Source organism: Elephantulus edwardii, unplaced genomic scaffold, assembly GCF_000299155.1.
Source record: "Elephantulus edwardii isolate Elephantulus edwardi_28Jun2011 unplaced genomic scaffold, EleEdw1.0 scaffold00134, whole genome shotgun sequence".
Lineage (NCBI taxonomy): Eukaryota > Metazoa > Chordata > Mammalia > Macroscelidea > Macroscelididae > Elephantulus > Elephantulus edwardii.
Genome location: NW_006399884.1, coordinates 7140937 through 7160248, shown reverse-complemented (window position 1 = coordinate 7160248; position 19312 = coordinate 7140937). Strand labels below are relative to the sequence as shown.

At 42.2% G+C, this 19312-nt stretch overlaps 1 protein-coding gene across 1 annotated transcript in view; it reads left to right on the top strand.

Annotated features, from left to right (window-relative positions):
• MTUS2 (microtubule associated tumor suppressor candidate 2) overlaps window positions 1–19312 on the top strand; it is a 393542-nt gene that overhangs the window by 221645 nt on the left and 152585 nt on the right. Inside the window, 1 exon segment of the mRNA XM_006894071.1 lies at window positions 7855–8016. Coding sequence (XP_006894133.1) covers window positions 7855–8016 — 162 coding nt within the window.

Here is a 19312-nt window from a genome sequence, read left to right as displayed (position 1 = left end):
ATTATTGTCAAGTTAGAACCAACTCGTAACTGACCCTCCAGTTGATTTATGACTCAGCAGAAACGAATTTGAGGATTTGTTTGGTGTTTTTCATTTGTTTGGTTTTGTTTTTAAAGAGCACTGGAGGATATTGCCCATCTTTCACCCCGGGAGACACTGGTGAGTTTGAATTACCAGGGAAGCTTGGCTTAGCAGTGCAGGTCCCCTTGGGGCTTGTAAGAGATGCTCAGATAGTCTGCATAGACCTTTCTTAGGCATATAATTTGCAAATTTTTCTTCCATTCTCTGTGTTGTCTTTTCACTTTCTTAAAGACCTCTTCTGAAGAGCAATAAAAAAAGATCTTCATGAAGCCAACTTAAATTTCCCCCCTTTGTTTGCTTCTACCTTTGTGGCATATCTAAGCAATCATTACTTCTTCCGAGATTTTTAAAGTTAACACCCAAATTTTCTTCTAATACTGCTATAGTTTTTGCTCTTACACCTAAGTCTTTGTTCCACTTTTAGTTCATGTGTATAAGTATTGTGAGGTAGGGGTTAACTTGGATGAGATTTTGTTAGAATCGACAGAATGGCTCATAATATCCAACTGCTGGGAGGAAAGATGACTGAAAGGTCACTTTCTTAGAGTTGTCCTGACAGTTTAAAGAGAAAATTGCAGAGGAGATAGATTAGGCTTATGTATTAAACTGGACCCAGCTGAGTTGTGTAACCATGCACAATATATGCCTCGTGATGTTTCAAAGCTATAGAGGAGGCCTAGTGAGGAAAAAAATCAAGAAGGAAAGGAGAATGCGGAGGTGACTTTGTTCTCTAGAGCTTCTATACCAGAAATACCACAGGTGGGTGTGTCTCAGTTCTCCAGTGCTGCTGTCACAGAGACACCACAGGTGGGTGTGTCTCAGATCTCCAGTGCTGCTGTCACAGAGACACCACAGGTGGGTGTGTCTCAGATCTCCAGTGCTGCTGTCACAGAGACACCATGAGTGGGTGTGTCTTGGTTCTCTGGTGCTGCTGTCACAGAGACACCACAGGTGGGTGTGTCTTAGTTCTCCAGAGCTGCTGTCACAGAGACACCACAGGTGAGTGAAAGACACCACAGGTGTGTTTGTCTCAGTTCTCCAGTACTGCTGTGACAGAGACACCATGGTGGGTGTGTCTCGGTTCTCTGGTGCTGCTGTGACAGAGACACCACAGGTGGGTGTGTCTCAGTGCTGCTGTAACACCTCTACCCTGTTGATGGTACTGAAGTTCCTTCACTCTCTGCTCGATTGTTTAACTTGTTTTATATCTCAAAAGAGATTGACTCAAGATTTAACCAAATCCTGTAAATAATATCCTACTTCATTAAAATTACCTAAATCTCAAATCATATAGGTTAGGATGTATGACACATAGGCTAATTATATCAAGTCACAAAATGTCACACTCAGACTCACGGCCATTAAGTCAGATCCAATCCATAGCTGACTGTCCAGTGGGTTTTTGCCTGTAAAATGCACAAACTGACCATCTGTCTCTCTCAGAGTTGCTAGTGCATTCAAACCACCACATGTGCAGCTTTTGTGTCAGCGGCAGGGCTCCTTATGGACCGGGAGGAGGCTCCCAGAGCTCCCCAAGGAAAGGTAGTTATATCACAGGTGGATTGATGGCCTGGCCAAGATGGCACATATTTTGAGGGCACACAATTCAGTCCATAAGCCTTGAGACTAGAGCTTCATTGTATCTCTGTCATCTAAGGTGGGTCTGGATTTTATGTTCTACGTATTTACTGGTCTTAGTTAAGTCTGTGCTTGTTTCATTTATACTGCAGTTGAGAAAAAAACCAATAATACCTACTGAAAAAAAACAGATAATTTGTCATGGAACTTGACAAGCAGGTTTTAGAATTTATGTGCAAGAACAAAGGGCCAAGAATAGCTAGTACAGTTTTTGAAGTAACACCGTCGCAGAAGGTTTCCAAGGCTGTAATCTTAAAGCAGACTGCTTCATCTTTCACACGTAGAGAACTCAATGGGTCCAAACCACCAACTTTTCTGTTAACATTTTAGCCCTAACCTCTGACACCAGGTTGCCTTGCAATTCTCTAAATAAAGAAGCAGGAAGCACTCTGTGATGTAGATCCTTATAGTGGATTGAATTGTGTCTCCCCAAAATACATACAATGTGGAAGCTGTGTGATGGTCCCAATAAACCAAACATTTGGAGGAGGATTAAGGATGGAATGCATCACCCCCTAATCCCATCACAACCCTACAACCCTAATTAGATGTAAACTGAGTTCTCCTAGGATGTGGTCAGTACTATCTTTTTTCTTAGTAGTAGTAGTAGTAGTAGTAGTAGTAGTAGTAGTAGTAGTAGTAGTAGTAGTAGTAGTAGTAATAATTGTTGCTGTTGTCAGGTGCCGTCCAGGAAAGCGAGCTAAGAGGAAAGAGCCTTAGTGCTGCCCTGAAATAATTGTAGAAGTTGAGGGGTGTTTTACTCCTGAGTCTGCAGGATCAACCTTTAACTCTGTGTGTGTGTGTTGGTTTGCCTACAAAATTTGTGTACATTGGATTTCATACTTTTCTTCATTAAGTTTCATACAATCATTCCCATATATTGTGTTGTATTAAATTAATCCATTGAACTATGCCCACCATTACCTACTCTGTCTTTTCACTTGCTGATTTTTATGGCGTCTCTGGGGCCACTGCCACTTGAGAATTGTGTTGTTGGCAGAGAATGTCAACTGTCCCGCAGACTGCCCAAAGAGCACACAGATCTTAGGAGAGAGTGTAGGGTGCTCCTTGGAAGCGGGGATGCTGAGACTGTGTGTCACATACGTTGGGTGTGTTATCAGGAAGGACAAGTCCCTGGAGGAGGGTGTCATGCTTGGTGAAATAGAGAGCTGGTAAAAACAGGAAGAGCCTCGGTGAGATGACGCACATGGAGGCTGCAGCAGTGGGTTCAAACTGCAGCACCTGAGAGGATGATGAGGGACCCAGCAGTGTTCCGTTCCACTGCACACGGGGTCACCATACTTAGAGATGCCTCCGCGGCATCTACTAACAGCGGCAACATCAATGAACAAGTGGAGTGATAGGTCAGTTCCTGGGTTGATTATTCAGGTCAGCGTAAGACTTGAATTAGTTGGAATAGAAATGCCTGAATTAGGTGCGTAAAATGTTTCCCCTCTTGAGCTTCTCTACAACATTTTTCTGGCTCGCTCAAACACGTTGGCTTATTTCCTGACGTTTTCTTCTTTTGCTGTTTGTGAGCATTGTCGTCAAGTGTCCAGCTCATTGCTGGAAGTTCCAACAGCAATTTCCAAATTCCAGGTAAGTCATTCAAGTACATTGCCTTAATTTCTGGCCAATGCAAATGACTTTCCAGAGAGTGCACTGCCAGCCATATCCCACGATAATGGATGAGAACAGCATCTTAGTGTGTTGTAGTTTTTGTAATTCAAGACGTCTCAGGGGAGAGCGTGTCACTTCCCCCGACACTTCATACCTCAGGCAGATGAATTGCTGCTCAACCTGGAAAGTGGCCAATTCTCTAAATTGCCAAGATCGTACAGTAATGAATCTCATGTACGACAATAATAACTAAGCAGGAGAGGATTTGATGAAAGGACATTTGACCTGAATGATCTGAAAATGATCTACAGATGATAAAAAGCTCTTCCTTCTCTGAAACAGTTATGAGGTGTTAATTGACTGACTCTTGCGTGAAAGGTTTTGTGCTGGATTCCGCATCTGTGCAGTTCAGTGGGTTCTAGAAGCATGTGAACAGTAGGCTGGGCGTGAGGTCATTCCACATGAACTGTTTCTAGTGACTGAGCCCTCTGGACATCTGAGGTGTCACTCAAACCTCCAGAGATGCTCTGATTTCTAGGAATTGACTGGTGAGTTGCTCTGTAATTCAGAAGCAAAGAAGACATTTGGCAAATTCACGGTGTCCCTTTTCATGACTGAATTTAGATCAAATAGGGCTGTCTTATTAATCGGAAATTCAGGACACAGAGCACATCCTTGTGGAGGAATTTTCAGGTATTTTCCCTGTTTGCATAGGTTACCTACATTCTCATTTCTTCTTTTCTCTCCCCTTCTCTTTGCCATTGATTAGAAACCAACCCATAACTGACTCTTCACTGGATTTGCAAGGCTGTAAATTCCACAAGAGGAGATTGCCCATCTTTCTCCTGCAGAGCTGCTGGTGGATGCAGACCATCAGAGAGAGAGGCCTTGCATTGGATGAGCAGCACAGCTCTTTCCAGTCTGCACCACCAGCGCTCCCTGCCTTCTCTTGTTGTGGTTGCTGTGTGCCGTCAACTTGGAACTGACCCGTAGTTGATCCTCCAGCAGGATTTCAGAGGCTGTAAACTGCACAGGAGATTGCCCACCTTTCTCCTGTGGAGCATCTGGTAGATTTGAACTGCGTACCTTTGCACTGGCAGCTCATCTCCTTACCTCTAAGCCACCAGAGCTAAACAGTTCTAGAAATACTGTCCTAAAGTCTGTCCAGACTCATGGGGACTTTGGGTTCAACAGAACAAATCTTACCTGGTTATCTGCCAATCCTGCACCATCCTCATCGTCTCTGCCCCTCTTAAACTTAACATGACAGCCACTGTGTCAGTCTAGACTCTTGAAGGCCTTTCCTCTCCTTTACTGACATGCTGATTTAATGGACATGATGTCTTTTTCCTGGGACTGGACCTTCCAGGGAACATGCTTAAAGGTCACCCTGGCTTTTAAGTGACACTCTGGTGCACTTCCTCCCTCACTGGTTTGTTCCTTTAGCGTGGGCTATTCTGTATTCCTCCACAATACCACCGTTCACAGGCACCAGCTCTTTAGTCGTCCTTATTCATTGTCCAACCGTTACAGGTATATAAAGTAACTGCAAATGCCATTCCTTGGCACAGATGCATCTTGGTTTTGAAAGTGATGTCCTTGATCTTTATCACTTTAAAGAGGTCCTCTTTTCTCTTCCTCTTTTTTATAGTGGTTGGGGTGGAGGTTTACAAGGCAAATGTTTCATTCACTTGTGCAATGTTTCATTCATCCACTCAGACATATTTCGCTCTCTCGCCTTAATTTCACTCCCCATAGGGACTTCTTGACATTCTAGGTTCTGGTTCTCTGGGTGCTGATCGTAGAGTCGAGGGAAATGAAATCCTTGATGCTGTCATTCTGTCCTCCGTTTCCCATGAGTGTGTTACCAGTCCATTTGTGAGGATTTTTGTTTATGTTGGCGAGTAATCCAGACTGAAGGCTACAGGCTCTGAGCTTCATTGAGACATTTATTTGGAGGAGACACAGTTCAGTCCGTGACACTGGCCTTTCCTCATCCTCATGTTACCTGCATGTTCAGGGATATTGTTATGGGAGTTGTGCCATTCCATTTCACCTGGAGTCTCCTTCACCATCCCTGGTCCTCTGTCACCATCCCTGGTCCCCCCTCACCATATCTGGTCCCCCTCACCATCCCTGGTCCCCCCCTCACCAAGTGTGATGTCTCCTCCAGCAACCAGTACCCCTGATGACCTGTCCAGAGCAAGAGAGTCAGATGGCTTTGTGTTGTGATCTAGATACAGTTTTCATTCACTAGTTTTTAAAACTAGATCACCAGGCCTTTCCTCCTAGTTTGTCTTAGTCTCTTTTGAAGCTTTTCCACGTGAGTATCACTGCTCAGTTAAAGAACTTGACTTCTAACTAAAAAGTTGATGGTTTGAACGCACTAGTGGCTCTTGATGTGATAATAGATGCCATAAAGAGTGCACCTTTGGAAAGCCCTTTGAGGACTTGTATTCTCTTCTTCTGTTCTCGGGGTTATTATGGGTTGGATTCAGCTCGATGGCAGTGAATTTGGATCTAAATAGAATGTTAAAGCTATCATTTTTAAATGATGATAACACAGAATCTAATCTTCACTAAAATCCCATGTACTTCTTCCAGCTGTCATTGCTTGTTTTTTTTTTCTTCTTCAGTAAATGGCCACGTTCTGACAACTGGCTCTATTTTATTTCAAACAAGTGGTAATTTCAATTCATTCAGACTCTCTGTTTGATAGATTAGGCTCCATGACTGAATTCAGAGGCATATTTAGAAAGAGATTTGTCCTTTCACAGGGAATAGTCTATGGATTCATTTCTGAAAGAGATTGCAAATATATGAACAACAAAAGCTTGGGAGAGACTGGGCCTCAACAGTTTTACACATTTGAATGTCACATATACACTAAAACATATGACGAGTGTGTGTGTGTGTGTGTGTGCTGTGTCAGTGCATTGTGGTGTGTAGATATGTGTGGCATGTGCACTTGTGGTATGTGTACCTGTGTGGTATGTGTAGTGTTTGTGAGGGGTGTGTGAGTGGTATGTGTAGGGCATATATATCATGCATACAAATATAGCATGTGCTATGGCTAATGCATGTGTGATGTGTGTATATGTGTTTGTTTTATGTGTTCTGTGTGCATTTGGTAAATATATATATGGTATGCATCTGATACAGGCCATGGTCTTTGCTATCACTTGTTATGTATCAGAGAGTTGGACAGTGACTTAGGAGGATAGAAGGAGAATTGATGCCTTTGAGCTGTGGTGCTGGAGAAGAGTATTGAATGTATGCTGGACTGCCAAGAAAACAGACAGATTCAGCCTGGAGAGGGTTAAGCCAGGCAGTTCCTTGGAGGCAAGGATTCTGAGGCTTCGTCTGACATACTTAGGACATGTTGTGAGGAGAGACCGGTCCTTGGAGAGGGACATCATGCTTGGGAGGGTGGAGGGATGGCACAGGAGGGGAAGGCCCTCTATAAGGTGGATTGATTCAGTGACTGGGGTTATCGGGACGGGTGTGTCAGAGACAGTGCGATTGGCACAGGACAGAGCAGAGATTAGGGTCGCTATGAGTCGCAAGCAACTAGACGGCACATAACAACAACAACATGTGCTTGTGTAAATGTATGGTGTGATTATTGTGTGGTCTTGTATATGGAGTATGTTGTGTTTAGTGTGTACATGTGGATGTATGGGGTGCAAAAGTGTGTATACGTTGTGTCTGTATTTCATGTGTGTTCATATGCCGTGTGTGTGTGGTTTGAGCACGTGTGTGCAATGTGTGTTGTGTCTGTATGTACATACCTATGCCATGTGTTTCATATGTTTATGTGTGTGGTATAGGTGTGTATATGCTGTATATATGTATATGGCCTCTGTGTGTGTGTGTGTGTGTGTGTATGGGATGTGTGTGTGATGTATCTAGTATGTGTATGTATATGTGTGCTGTGTGTATGTGCATATATGTTTGGCACGGATATATACATAGTATGTGTGTGGTCTGTGTGTGGTGTGTGTGCATCTGTATTGTATGTATATTTATGCCTGTGTGGTCTATGTGTGTTATGTATATATGGTATGGTATATAAACCTGTGTGGTGTGTGTATGTATGTGTTGTATGTCTTGGTGTGTATCTGTATGTGGTTTGTGCATATATATATGTATATACATGTTGTCTGTGTATATCATATGAGTGCAGTATGCATACGTGCATATGTGTGTGTACAGTTGTACATGGCGGGTGTGCAGAAGTGTGTGGTGTGCGCATATGCATGTCTGTGATGTGTAGTGTGTGCGTGTGCATGTGTGTGTATGTGTGTGTGTGTATCCTTTTAAATGCAGGGACACTAATATGTTTGCATAGTGACTGAGGGAACTCTTCCACATCCACTTCCAGAGAAATGCATTCCCAAGTCATTGACTAGCAGCTCAGGTGGCAGGGGCGTGCAGCCTTTGATGGGTCACTGCAAATGATCAAGGATCCACTTTTCATGAAGGTGAAATTAACACCCAATCTGTCTCCAACAGGTTCAACCTTTGGCAGTGAAGACCAGCCAGCTTTGAAGACCACTGTCCCTTCCAAAGATGTACCCAAAGGTGTCAGCCGAGCAGCGCCCCCAGCATCCACCAGTGCAACCGCCCCTCGCAGGAGTTTACTTCCAGCACCCAAATCAACATCCACGCCTTCTGGTAAGACAGCTGCTCTGGGGAAGCTCTGTGGTGGAATGCCTCATTTGGCTGTGGATAAAAGCACATAGATGTGTACAAATAGTGTTTTAGATGGGTAAGAAATCCATTCCTAACCCACTGCCAGCAAGTTGATGCTCACAGCCACCCTGTAGGACATGGTAGAACTGTCCCTTAGGATGTCCCAGGCTCTCATCTTACAGAAGCACACTGCCTCATCTTTCTCCCCTGAAGCACTACTGGTGGGTCCAAATCTCTGAGCTTTGGTGCTGGAGAAAAGGATTGAATTCACCACGGACTGCTAGGAAAACAAACAAGTTCGTCCTGGAGAGGGTGAAGCTAGGCTGCTCCTTGGAGGCAGGGATACTGAAGCTCCATCTGACATACTTCGGACATGTTGCAGGAAAGTTCAGTCCTTGGAGAGGGATGTCATGCTGGAGCAGGAGAGGAAGAACTTTGATGAGATGGATTGGTTCCATCACTGGGGTAATGGGTATGGGCATGTCGCAGACAGTAAGATTGGCAAGGGATAGAGCAGGGTACAAGGCTGTTGTACATAGTCACTATGAGTTGCAAGCAACTCAACGGCACATAACAACAACAATAATGCTTTAATAACCAAGCCCTCAGCTCTCCAGATGGGATGATAGATGAGTTTCAAATGGCATATAAATTTAATCTTAATAATAATTCCATTGTTTTCAGAGACCTTTTATGTTTAATGAAATCTCTGAGAGCTGGAACCTGACCAGGCTACCTTGCATTGCTGGGTCTCCAGTATCAAGTCCCCTTCATGGGGATCTTCTGTTGGTTTCCTTGCAGGAGGAAATTGATAATCTTTCTTCGTAGGATCAGCTAGTAGATTTGAACCATCAACCTTTCCATTAACAGCAAGATACATATGTATTATGCCACAAGTGCTCCTTATAAAAGGAGCTTTATTGCTCATAAATTAAATGAATGAAATATTTTCATATTGTGACTTCCAGGGGAAAAGAAAACCTACGATGCAAGAATATGAATAGAAACTAAATCTGAATATACATTGTTTTGTAGATTTAGCTTTGAAATGATACAGTTATTTGTGTGATTATATATTAACATTAAAATGAACAAATGACATAATCGCTGATTGGTAGCCTAATCACACAGAGAAGATAACTTTTCCACATGACTTTAAAAGAATTATTTCATTTTATCCCTCTTCTAAAATTCAAAATCCTGGGCAGCAATGATTCAGTTGCACAAGTCTTGCCTTCCACGCTGGAGACTCAAGTTCAGTTCTCCGCCAGAGCACTTCGCACAGCCATTGTGCCACCTGACAGTGTGGGTTTGTGTGTTGTTATGATGATAAACATACTTTAGCGAAACAGACTAGGAATATGGATCTGGCGAGCTACTTCCAAAATATCTCAATCTCATTGCCTTCAAGTCAGGACTAATTCACACCATACGTCCAACAGGTATAAATTACACGAGAGGAAATAGAACATTTTTCTATCATGGAGCCCCTGGTGGATTTGAACCACTGTAAAGGTACCACCTTTGGGTTACTAGCATAACTCCCTACCCACTAGGTCACTAGTACTTCCTCTCCAAAATAGCAGTGAATGTTGTTGTTATGTGCCGCTGAATTGGAACCAACTCATAGCTGACCCTTCAGTGGGTTTTCAGATGCCTATAAATCACATGCAAAGAGATTACCCATCTTTCTTCCATGGAGTAGCTGGTGGATTTGAACTGAGTGCTTTTGGGTCAGTCGTGCTGCTTCTTACCACTAGGCCACCAGAGTTCCTGCATGGATGGAAATTCTATACGTCACAATAGTCCAGGCCCAGTGTGCATGATGTCACTGTGAGTTGGGGGCTGGCTTGAGAGTACGTAGCAATAACGAAGTTCAGAAAGAATAGTGGTGAAATATTTATCCATCTTCAGTAATTATATTATTGGTGGTAGTTCAGTGTTGTTAGGCTTCATTTGCTGTTTTGAGTGTGTTAGCAGGAGGATCCAGTCTCTGGAGAATGACAACAGGCTTACAAAGGTGGGTGGTTGGCAAATGAGAGAGGAAGGCCCTCCCTGAGCTGGACGGATGCAGTGGCTGCTGTGACAGTGGGCCCGAGCACAGCAGACATTGTGAGGATGGTGCAGGATCAGGCAAGGTGTCACTCCTCTGCATGTAGGGTCACTGTGAGTTCAGCCAACTCAAAGGCACCTAACAACAGCATAACATCGATATTTGTTGTTATTTCGAGGAAGTCCCACATTTAAAAAAAACCCAAACAACCAGATTCTTACCACTGGGCCAGTAGGCTACATCATGATAAGACTGAAGAGACTGAGATTGTTAACCATTTTCGTTTGCTTGTCTCCACAATCAATACTCTTGGTACCAGCAGCCATGTAATTAAAAGATGAATTGCACTGGGAAAGTCTCCTGTCAGAACCTCTCCTGAGTTTAGAGCAACAATGTCAGTCTAGAGACTAAGGTGCCCCTGATCCAGGCCATGGAGTTGGCAATTACTTACTATGCATTAGAGAACTGGGCAGTGACTAAGGAAAATAGCTGAAGAAGATATTTGAATGTACCATGGACTGCTAGGAGAACAAACAGGTTCATCTTGGAGAGGGTAAAACCAGGCTGCTCTGTGGAACAAGGATTCTGAAGGTCCTTCTGACTTACTTAGGGCATGTGGCAAGGAAGGACCAGTCCAAGGAGAGGGACATCATGCTTAGGAAGGTGGAAGGACAGTGAAGGAGAGGAAGATGATGCATTAGATGGATTGATTCAGTGACTAGGGTAATGGGGGCAGGTGTGTCAGAAACAATGAGATTGGCTCAGGATAGAGCAGGTTTCAGAGCTATTTTGCATGGGGTCACTATGAGTCACAAGCCATTCAATGGCACATAACAACAACAACATATTGTGTGACAAAGCCTCTTATAGGGCTTCCAGAGCTGTCAACTTCATAGGAGCAGACTGAGTTCTAAAACCCCATAGAGTTTTCAAGTCTGTATCTTTGTCAGAGCAGCTGGTGGGTTTCAAGTACCCACTTTCCAACTAGTGGCCAATCACTTTAACCACTGTGTAACCAAGTAGCCTTGGTCATCCCCTGTGTTGCCTAAAAGCCCAAAGAACATGGAATTGAATTTTCAGCAGAGGGAGTGGATTAGGCCCTTGAAGCCAAAGACTCCTTCAAAGATGGCCAAGACTTTATTTTCAGATCTTCTCTAATGTAAGCTTTCCTTGCTTTTCATAAGCATTGCTGTCTAAAAGAAAATGCAGTCACTGAATTTCAGCTTAGCATTAATTTCACCAGATTCAGTTGCAGTAAGATCCAGCCTCTAAAATTCAATCAGCTTTCACAACCCCTTTCTTGTCACTGAGCTAATTAAAAAGAAGAAAGTAGATATTCAGAAAATCATTAAATCCCCAATAATTGGATTTCATGGGTTTGGGTTACATTAATGACTTGGGTAACGCAAACTGTTGTTTCAAACCCTTATTGTTGGAGCCATTTCTAAAGTGGGTGACTGGGCTTCCACCACCTGGTAATACCCAAGGAATGCTCAGTGATATCTTGCACCCCAGGATCATCAGCTCAGTTATACACCTTCCATTGTGGTGGTTACTGGTTTTTTGTTTTGTTTTGTTTTAAAATAATTTTAATGAGTATTTACAGATTTTGGATTTCCATTCACATTCATTCATTGCTGCACTTCTCTCCCCACCCAGCCCTCCACCCTCTCCCCCCAGTTCGCTCCTCTCTTTCAAAAGTAAAAGAAAGACTCCTTCCCTGGTACACAATCCCCCCGCACCCCTTCCACCACCCCAAGTACATTCCACTATGCAACCTTAATTGTGGACTCTTGTGATAACCATAATACCCTATCATACATCGCTTTTAAATTATTCACTCCCTCATCTGTTTCAGTGCAGTATACACAATTTATCCAGTTTTTCTCAGTCTTACCCCAACCCTGATATCAATCCCATTTTACAACAGTGGCACCATGCAATATTTGTCCTTTTGCGACTGAGATATTTCACTCAGCATAATGTCCTCCAGGCTCACCCATTTTGAATAATATTGCATGAGTTCCTTGTTTTTCAGTGCAGTGTAGTATTCCATTGTATGAATATACCACAGCTTCTCTATCCATTCATTTGTTGATGGGCACCTGGGTTGTTTCCAACTTCTTGCTATTGTGACCAGAGCTGTGATAAACATGGGTGTGCATGGTTGTTACTGTTTTTATGGGCCATCGAGTTGCCTTGATTTCAATACTGAAAATTTTGAAGCAATCTAAATATTAATCAGCATGAGTATATTTAAATAAGTGGTTGTCGTGTTGTTGTTAGGAGATTTTGAGTCAGCTATGACTCATAGTGGCCCTGTGAACAACAGAATGAAGTTTTGCTCGAACCTGTGCCAACCTCACGATGTCCTCCATACTCAAGCCAATTGCCGCAGTCACCATGTCAACATCCCATTGAAGGTCTTCAACTAAAAATGTTATAATACATTGATAACCAATCTCATTGAGAACTAAGTAAGTTAGGATGTAGTAATTCAATGAACTCACATGTAAACATTAAAAATAATGAGGTAGACCTACATGAATTATGCTGTTGTTTGGTGCCTTGAGTCAAATATGACTCATAGTGACACTATGAACAACAAAATTAGAACCTTGCCCTATACTGTGCCATTCTCACAATACCTACCATGTTTGGCCTCATTGCTATGGTCACTGTAACAGTCCATCTCCTTGAAGACAGTTTTCTCCCTGACTGACCCCTCTACTTGTCCCACCAATTCTTTTCCCAAGGATTGGCCTCCCCCGACAACATGCTCAAAATATGTGAGACAAAGCTTCACCATCCTTGCCTCCAAGGAGACCCTGGTAATGCCTTGTCCAAGACATACTTGTTTATTCTTTTGGGAGTCCTTGAATGTCTGTCACTCTTTGCCAACATCACAGTTCATAGGCATTGATTCTTCTCCCGTGTTTTTTTATTTGTCGTCCAACTTTCAGATGCATAGAAAGCAATTGAGAATACCATGAGTTGAAGATTCAGGCTATAGACCCATGTAATATAAAATAGGAGCACTGGTGGCCTAGTGGCAAGAAGCTGCAGTGCAATCCCAAAGGCATGCAGTTCAAATCCACCAGTTGTTTCACGGGAGAAGGACTGGCATTCACCTCCTGTGCAATTAACTGCCTCTAAAATCCTGCTTCGCAGCATAAGGGTGGATGGTGAAGGATTGAGATTGTTAACAGCTTTAGTTTGCTTGGCTCCACAATCTACACTCTTGGCACCAGCAGCCAGGAAATTAAAAGACGTATTGTGATGGGAAAGTCTGCTGTTAGAGACCTCTCCAAAGTACTGAAGAGCAATGATGTCTCTCTAGAGACTAAGGTGTGCCTGATACAGACCATGGTCTTTACAATCACTTGCTATGTGTCAGAGAGCTGGACAATGACTAGGGATGATAGGAGGAGAATTGGTGCCTTTGAGCTATGGTGTTGGAGAAGAGTATTGAATATACCACGGACTGCCAAGAAAACGAACAGGTTCTCCCTGGAGAGGGTGAAGCGAGGCTGCTCCTTGGAGGCAAAGATTCTAAAGCTTTGTCTGACATACTCTGGACCTGTTGCAAGGAGGGACCAATCCTTGGAGAAGGACGTCCTGCTTGGGAGGGTGGAGGGACAGCAGAGAAGAGGAAGATCCTTTATGAGATAGATTGATTCAGTGACTGGGGTAATGGGGTGGGTGTGTCAGAGACAGTGAGATTGACACAGGGTAGAGCAGGGTTTGGGGCTGTTTTACATAGGGTCGCTATGAGTTGCAGGTGACTCAACGGCACATAACAACAACAATATTAAGAACTGTGCACAAGTTGTTTATAATGTCTCTGTACTGGCCCTTAAAACAGCCAATAAAATGCAAATCATGAAAGAATATTTTCACGTTTATTGATTAAGAAAAAGTGGAAAATAGTGTTTAGGTAGTTAATAGGTATTCTCATTGTGGTGTTCAATTGGATGCTGAGTGATAGTTAAGGGTAAAAAAGAACATCATTAGAGCTTTGTACTCAGCCCTATCAAGTTACTGTAAGTCAGAATAGACTCAACAAAACAGCATTTTATTTTGAAAGTAAAGTCATATAATGGTGAGTATAATAGTATATCATAGTTGATTACGTATATGCAAACAGCGCTCGTCCGTAAGTGATGGCTTGCATGTTGCTGTGATGCTGATCAGGCTTCAGCCGAGCGTCCAGACTAAGACAGACTAGAAACAAAGACCTGGCAGTCTTCTTCTGAAAAATCAGCCAGTGAAAAGCCTCTGGCTTCCATGGGTCTCATCCACAGCTGACATGGCTCACTTGGGACTGGACAGCACTTCCTTTCTCTGTGTATGTGCTCACCATCAGCCAGGGGGCATCCCAAGACCAGCTCAGGGTAACAACAGTGGAGGGTCTGATTTAGTGCTGGTGATCAAAAGAACAAAATGTCATGTGCTAGAGACTGTTTAAAGGGAAAGTTGCAAGTTGTATATAAAGTCATCCTTTTTCTCAACATTTTCACGGAAAGGTTTTTTTGGTTGTTTTCATGTCACATATAAAATCTCCTAATGCCTTGATCCATCCAGTTTTACACAAATAATCAGCCTCCACCTGCTGGCTTTGCTAACTGGTTTGCATTGTTGTGGCAAATAAAACAATATTTCCAGTTGAAAATATTGACGTGACAAAGCATTGCTTTCTTCTTGGTCAACCCACCCTTTGATTTTGTTATGCTGGCATGATGTGTTACAGAAAATAAAATTGCTTTATTCATGAAGACCAAGGTATGGACAAATTTCCCATGGTGATGAAATGAACATCTAGTGGCTTCTGGTTCAAGTTCATTTCTCTGTGATGGTCAAGGTTATATGTCAACTTGGCTATAATTTATTGGTAGGACAGATTCCCACCAGGAGAGAAGAAATGATTAGTTACAGATGATTCAGATGATTAGCGTCACATCACATTTTAAGTAGATGCTTGCAACACTTGAGCTCACCAAAATAGAAACAAGAAAAAAAATCCACATGTAAGTGGGCCCAGGTGGTTCAAACTCTATTGTTTAGGAGCCAAGTACATATGCCTATTCTGGCAAAGCTCTTCACCTCTAGATCCTGTGCCTGATTTGTAATCTTCTAACCTTTGGTTCTTGGGATCTCAGCCAGCAAAGAGCTTTGTCTCTCATGTATTTGCTGCAGGACTGGTGGAATTTTGCATATTTCTATTGTAACTTCATGTTACGGATTAGCAGAGTCCTCTTTCCTACTTGAAGTTAAGAGTTTTCAGTGTCTTTAATACTAGCCAGACTTGAGAACCAAATCTCATTCTTAACTATCTTGTTCTTCCAGAACCATACTTGGTAACAAATGGTGTAGTCTGGATTCTCTAGAGAAAGATAATTAGTAATGTACAAACACACACACTTCAAAGAAGTGGCTCGGAACATTGTGGAGAATGGCGGCATCATAATGGAGGCTTCTGCTGACTACAGGCTGCTGGCTCACAGGACCGAGCGGTCTGGCAAATACTCTAAATTTCAGGGGAGATATGCTGGCTGAGACTCCACAGCGTCCTTTAGTGGAACAGCTGCCTTACCTCATTCTTTCCTTAGCTCCATCAGGGCTGCTTAGGAGGTAGGTTGACAGGCAGGAGAGCTTTGGGCAAGATATAGCCATCTGCAGTCTTGGGGTGCTGAGCTCAGCTGAAACATCACACTATTGCTTTGTTTCAGGCTAGGCACTGTCAGGCGCCAACTGCTTGACCTGTGTTTAAATGAGGGACTTCAAGACTATCCAAGAGTTACACTAGCTCAAGTTAAGGGTTACCAAGTTAAAAGTAGACCCCAAATGGTTACATTATACAGACTGTGAGATTTTAAACTTTGGAAAAGGGACAGAAGGGAAATTTGCTTCTCATTGTGAGGAAATCCTCACTTAAGTCTCAGTGAGCCACAAGCACTTATAACCCATGAAGCTGGTCATCCTTAACCAGTCCAGTCTCTGCAGGAAATTGGCAAATGTTCTTGTGCTGGTCACTGTGTGACTGAATTACTTCTCCATATTCTGGATGCTCAATTATAGTACCATTGCAGGCAAATTTCTTCTTAAACGCCTTCACTAGTTTCTTTTCATTGTAATCATCAGCAATCCCTTGAACAGTTGTAAGAGTCTTCCTGCCATTTCTCTGTTGAATTCTTATATGGGTTTAATCCTCAGTCCCAGCTGGAAGCAGGTCATCACCCTTACTTGCATCAGCAAAGGAGATGAAAGAATGGAGGTTCTGGAATAGCAGACATATGATACGATCTGATTCCTTTTCCTTTGTGGAAGCAGCCTGCAGGCGGCAGTGGCAGGAAAAGGAACAGAGTGGGGGCACGAACAGAGTAGGGGCTGGGAGATCCTTGTCATTTCTGACATACTTAAGCCCATTGCTGCAGACACTGTCAATCCATCTGGATCAGGTTCTTCCTCTCTTTCACCATCCTCCACCTTGCCAAGTATGTCCGTCTCCACGGAATAGCTTCTCCTAACAATAAGCCCAAAGTATATGAGATGAAGTCTTGTCATCTTTTGCCTCTAAGGAACACTTGGGCTGCACTTTCTTCAGGATACATCATTTGTTCTTTTGACAGTACATGGACTACTCAGTATTCTTCTCAGACACCACAGCTCAAGGCACCAGTTCTTTTGTCATCCTTATTTATTTTCCAGCTCTCAGATGGATAGCTAGTGATTGACAAGACCATGGTCTGAATCAGGGATTCTTTAGTCTTGTATAGACATCACTGATCCATCAATTTGGAGCAGTCTCTGACTGTACTTTGCCAATGCAATATGTCTCCTGATCTCCTGACTGTTGGTATCAATAGTGTTGACTGTGGAGCCAAGTAAGATAAAATTGTTGGCAAATTCAATCTTTCCTCTGTCTATCATGATGTTTCTTTCCTACCAATCCATTGGTGATCAATCCACTGATAAGAATTTTTGTCTTCTTGATGTAGAGATGTAATCCATACTGAACACTGTAGTGTTTGATCTTCTACAGCAAGCACTTCAAGTTCTCATCACTTTGGCAAACAAGGTGGTATCATCTGCATAATATAAGTTATTAATGAGTCTTCCTCTGATTCTAATACCACAGTCTTTCCAGCTTCTCAAATAATTTGCTCAGCTTCAGATTGAATAAGTATGGAGAAAGGATACAACTCTGACACACACCTTTTTTCACTTTAAACCATGCAATGTTCCCTTGCTCTATTCACGCGATAGCCTCTTGGTCTAGATGTAGGTTTCACATGAACACAATTAAGTGTCCTGGGATTTTCATTCTTCTCAATTTTTACCCTAATTTGTTATGATCCACATAGTCAGAGGCCTTGGCATAATCAATAAAGCACAGCTGGACAGTCTTCTGATATTTTTTGCTTTCAGACAAATCCATAAGACATCAATATCCAGGTGCCACCACCTCTTCTAAACTCAGCTTGAACTTTTGACAGTTATCTGTCAATTAAATTTTCTAGCCATTTTTGGACTATGTTCAGCAATATTTTGCCTGCATGTGATATTAAAAAGGTCATTTTTAGATCCATCTTGAAATACAATATTGTGAATGACAGGATAATATCCATATGCATATAAGGAAGACCTAAAACCTTGCCACTATCATTCCAATTTATGCACCTACAACCAGAGCCAAAGAGGAGGAAATATATTATTTCTATCAGCTGTTGCAGTCAGAAATTGATCAAACATGTAACCGAGATGCATTAAGAATAATGGGTGGCTGGAATGCAAAAGTTGGGAACCAGGAAGAAGGCTCAGTAGTCAGAAAAATTAGACTTGGTGACAGAAATGAGGCTGGTGATAAAATGATAGAATTCTGTATGAACAATCAATGATTTATTCATAGCAAATACTTTTGTAAGAAACATAAGCACAGGTTATACACATGGATGTCACCTGATGGGATGCAAAGGAATCCGATTGATTGCATCTGTGGAAGGTACCGTTGGAGAAGTTCAATATCAGCAGTAAAAACTAGGCCAAGTACTCATTATGGAATAGACTATCAACTGCTCATATGCAAGTTCAAATTAAAACTAAAGAAAGTTAAATCATACCCAGAGGAATCAAAATTTTACCTTCAGTCTATCTCCCATGAATTTAAAAACCAACTCAGGAATAGATTTGAGGCCTTAAACACTAATGAATGAAGAACAGATAAGCTGTGGGAAAATAGCAAGAATATTGTTCATGAAGAATGCAAAAAGTCATTACAAAGAAGGAAGAAGAAAAGACCGAAATGGATGTCAGAAGAGACTCTGAATATTGCACTAGAGCGCCGAGAAGGTAAAGCAAAGCAAAGCAATCAAGACGTTAAGGAGCTGAATAGAAGATTTCAAAGAGCCGCTCAGGAAGACAAGGCAAAATATTATAATGAAAGTGCAAGGAGCTGGAGTCAGAAAATCAAAAGGGTCAAATTCATTCAACATTTCTTAAGCTGAAAGAACTAATAATAAGTACAAGCCACTAGTTGCAGTGCTTAAGAATGCTATGGGCAGAATATTTAATGATTATGGAAGCATTAAAAGAAGATGGAAGGAGTATACAAATAAAATAAAAAACAAAAACAAACAAAACAGAAAAAGACCAATATTCAATGTTGCTGCCCACCCCGCTACATGTTTGGTTGTTTGTCTAACTGGTAAATGTCTTTCATCTGCTCTTTTCTGTAGAATGCTTATCTGCCAGATACTATTATATATATTTAAAAATTGAGACAGACTAGGAGGAAGGATTGGCCATCCACTTTGAAATGACAGGCCTTCGAAAACCCTATGTACACTAGAGCACATTTCGACTATTCAGAGTCATTGTACCAAAAAGAATTGGTTGACTCAAGAATTTCAAGAAACAACATATGAGCATGAGGCAGTGGTGGTGAAGGAGGAAGTGCAGACTGCTCTGAAGGACTTGGCAAAAAATAAAGCCCCAGGAATTGATGGAATACCAATTGATGTATTTCAGCAAACAGATGCTACCCTGCATGCATTCACCAAGCTGTGCCAAGATATCTGGAGGATAACTACTTGGCCAACTGACTGGAAGAGATCCATATTTATTTCCATTCCAAAAAATGGTGATTAGACAGAATGTGGAAATTATTGAACAGAATCACTAATATTACACACTAACAAAATCCTGCTGAAGATTATCCAGAAAAGA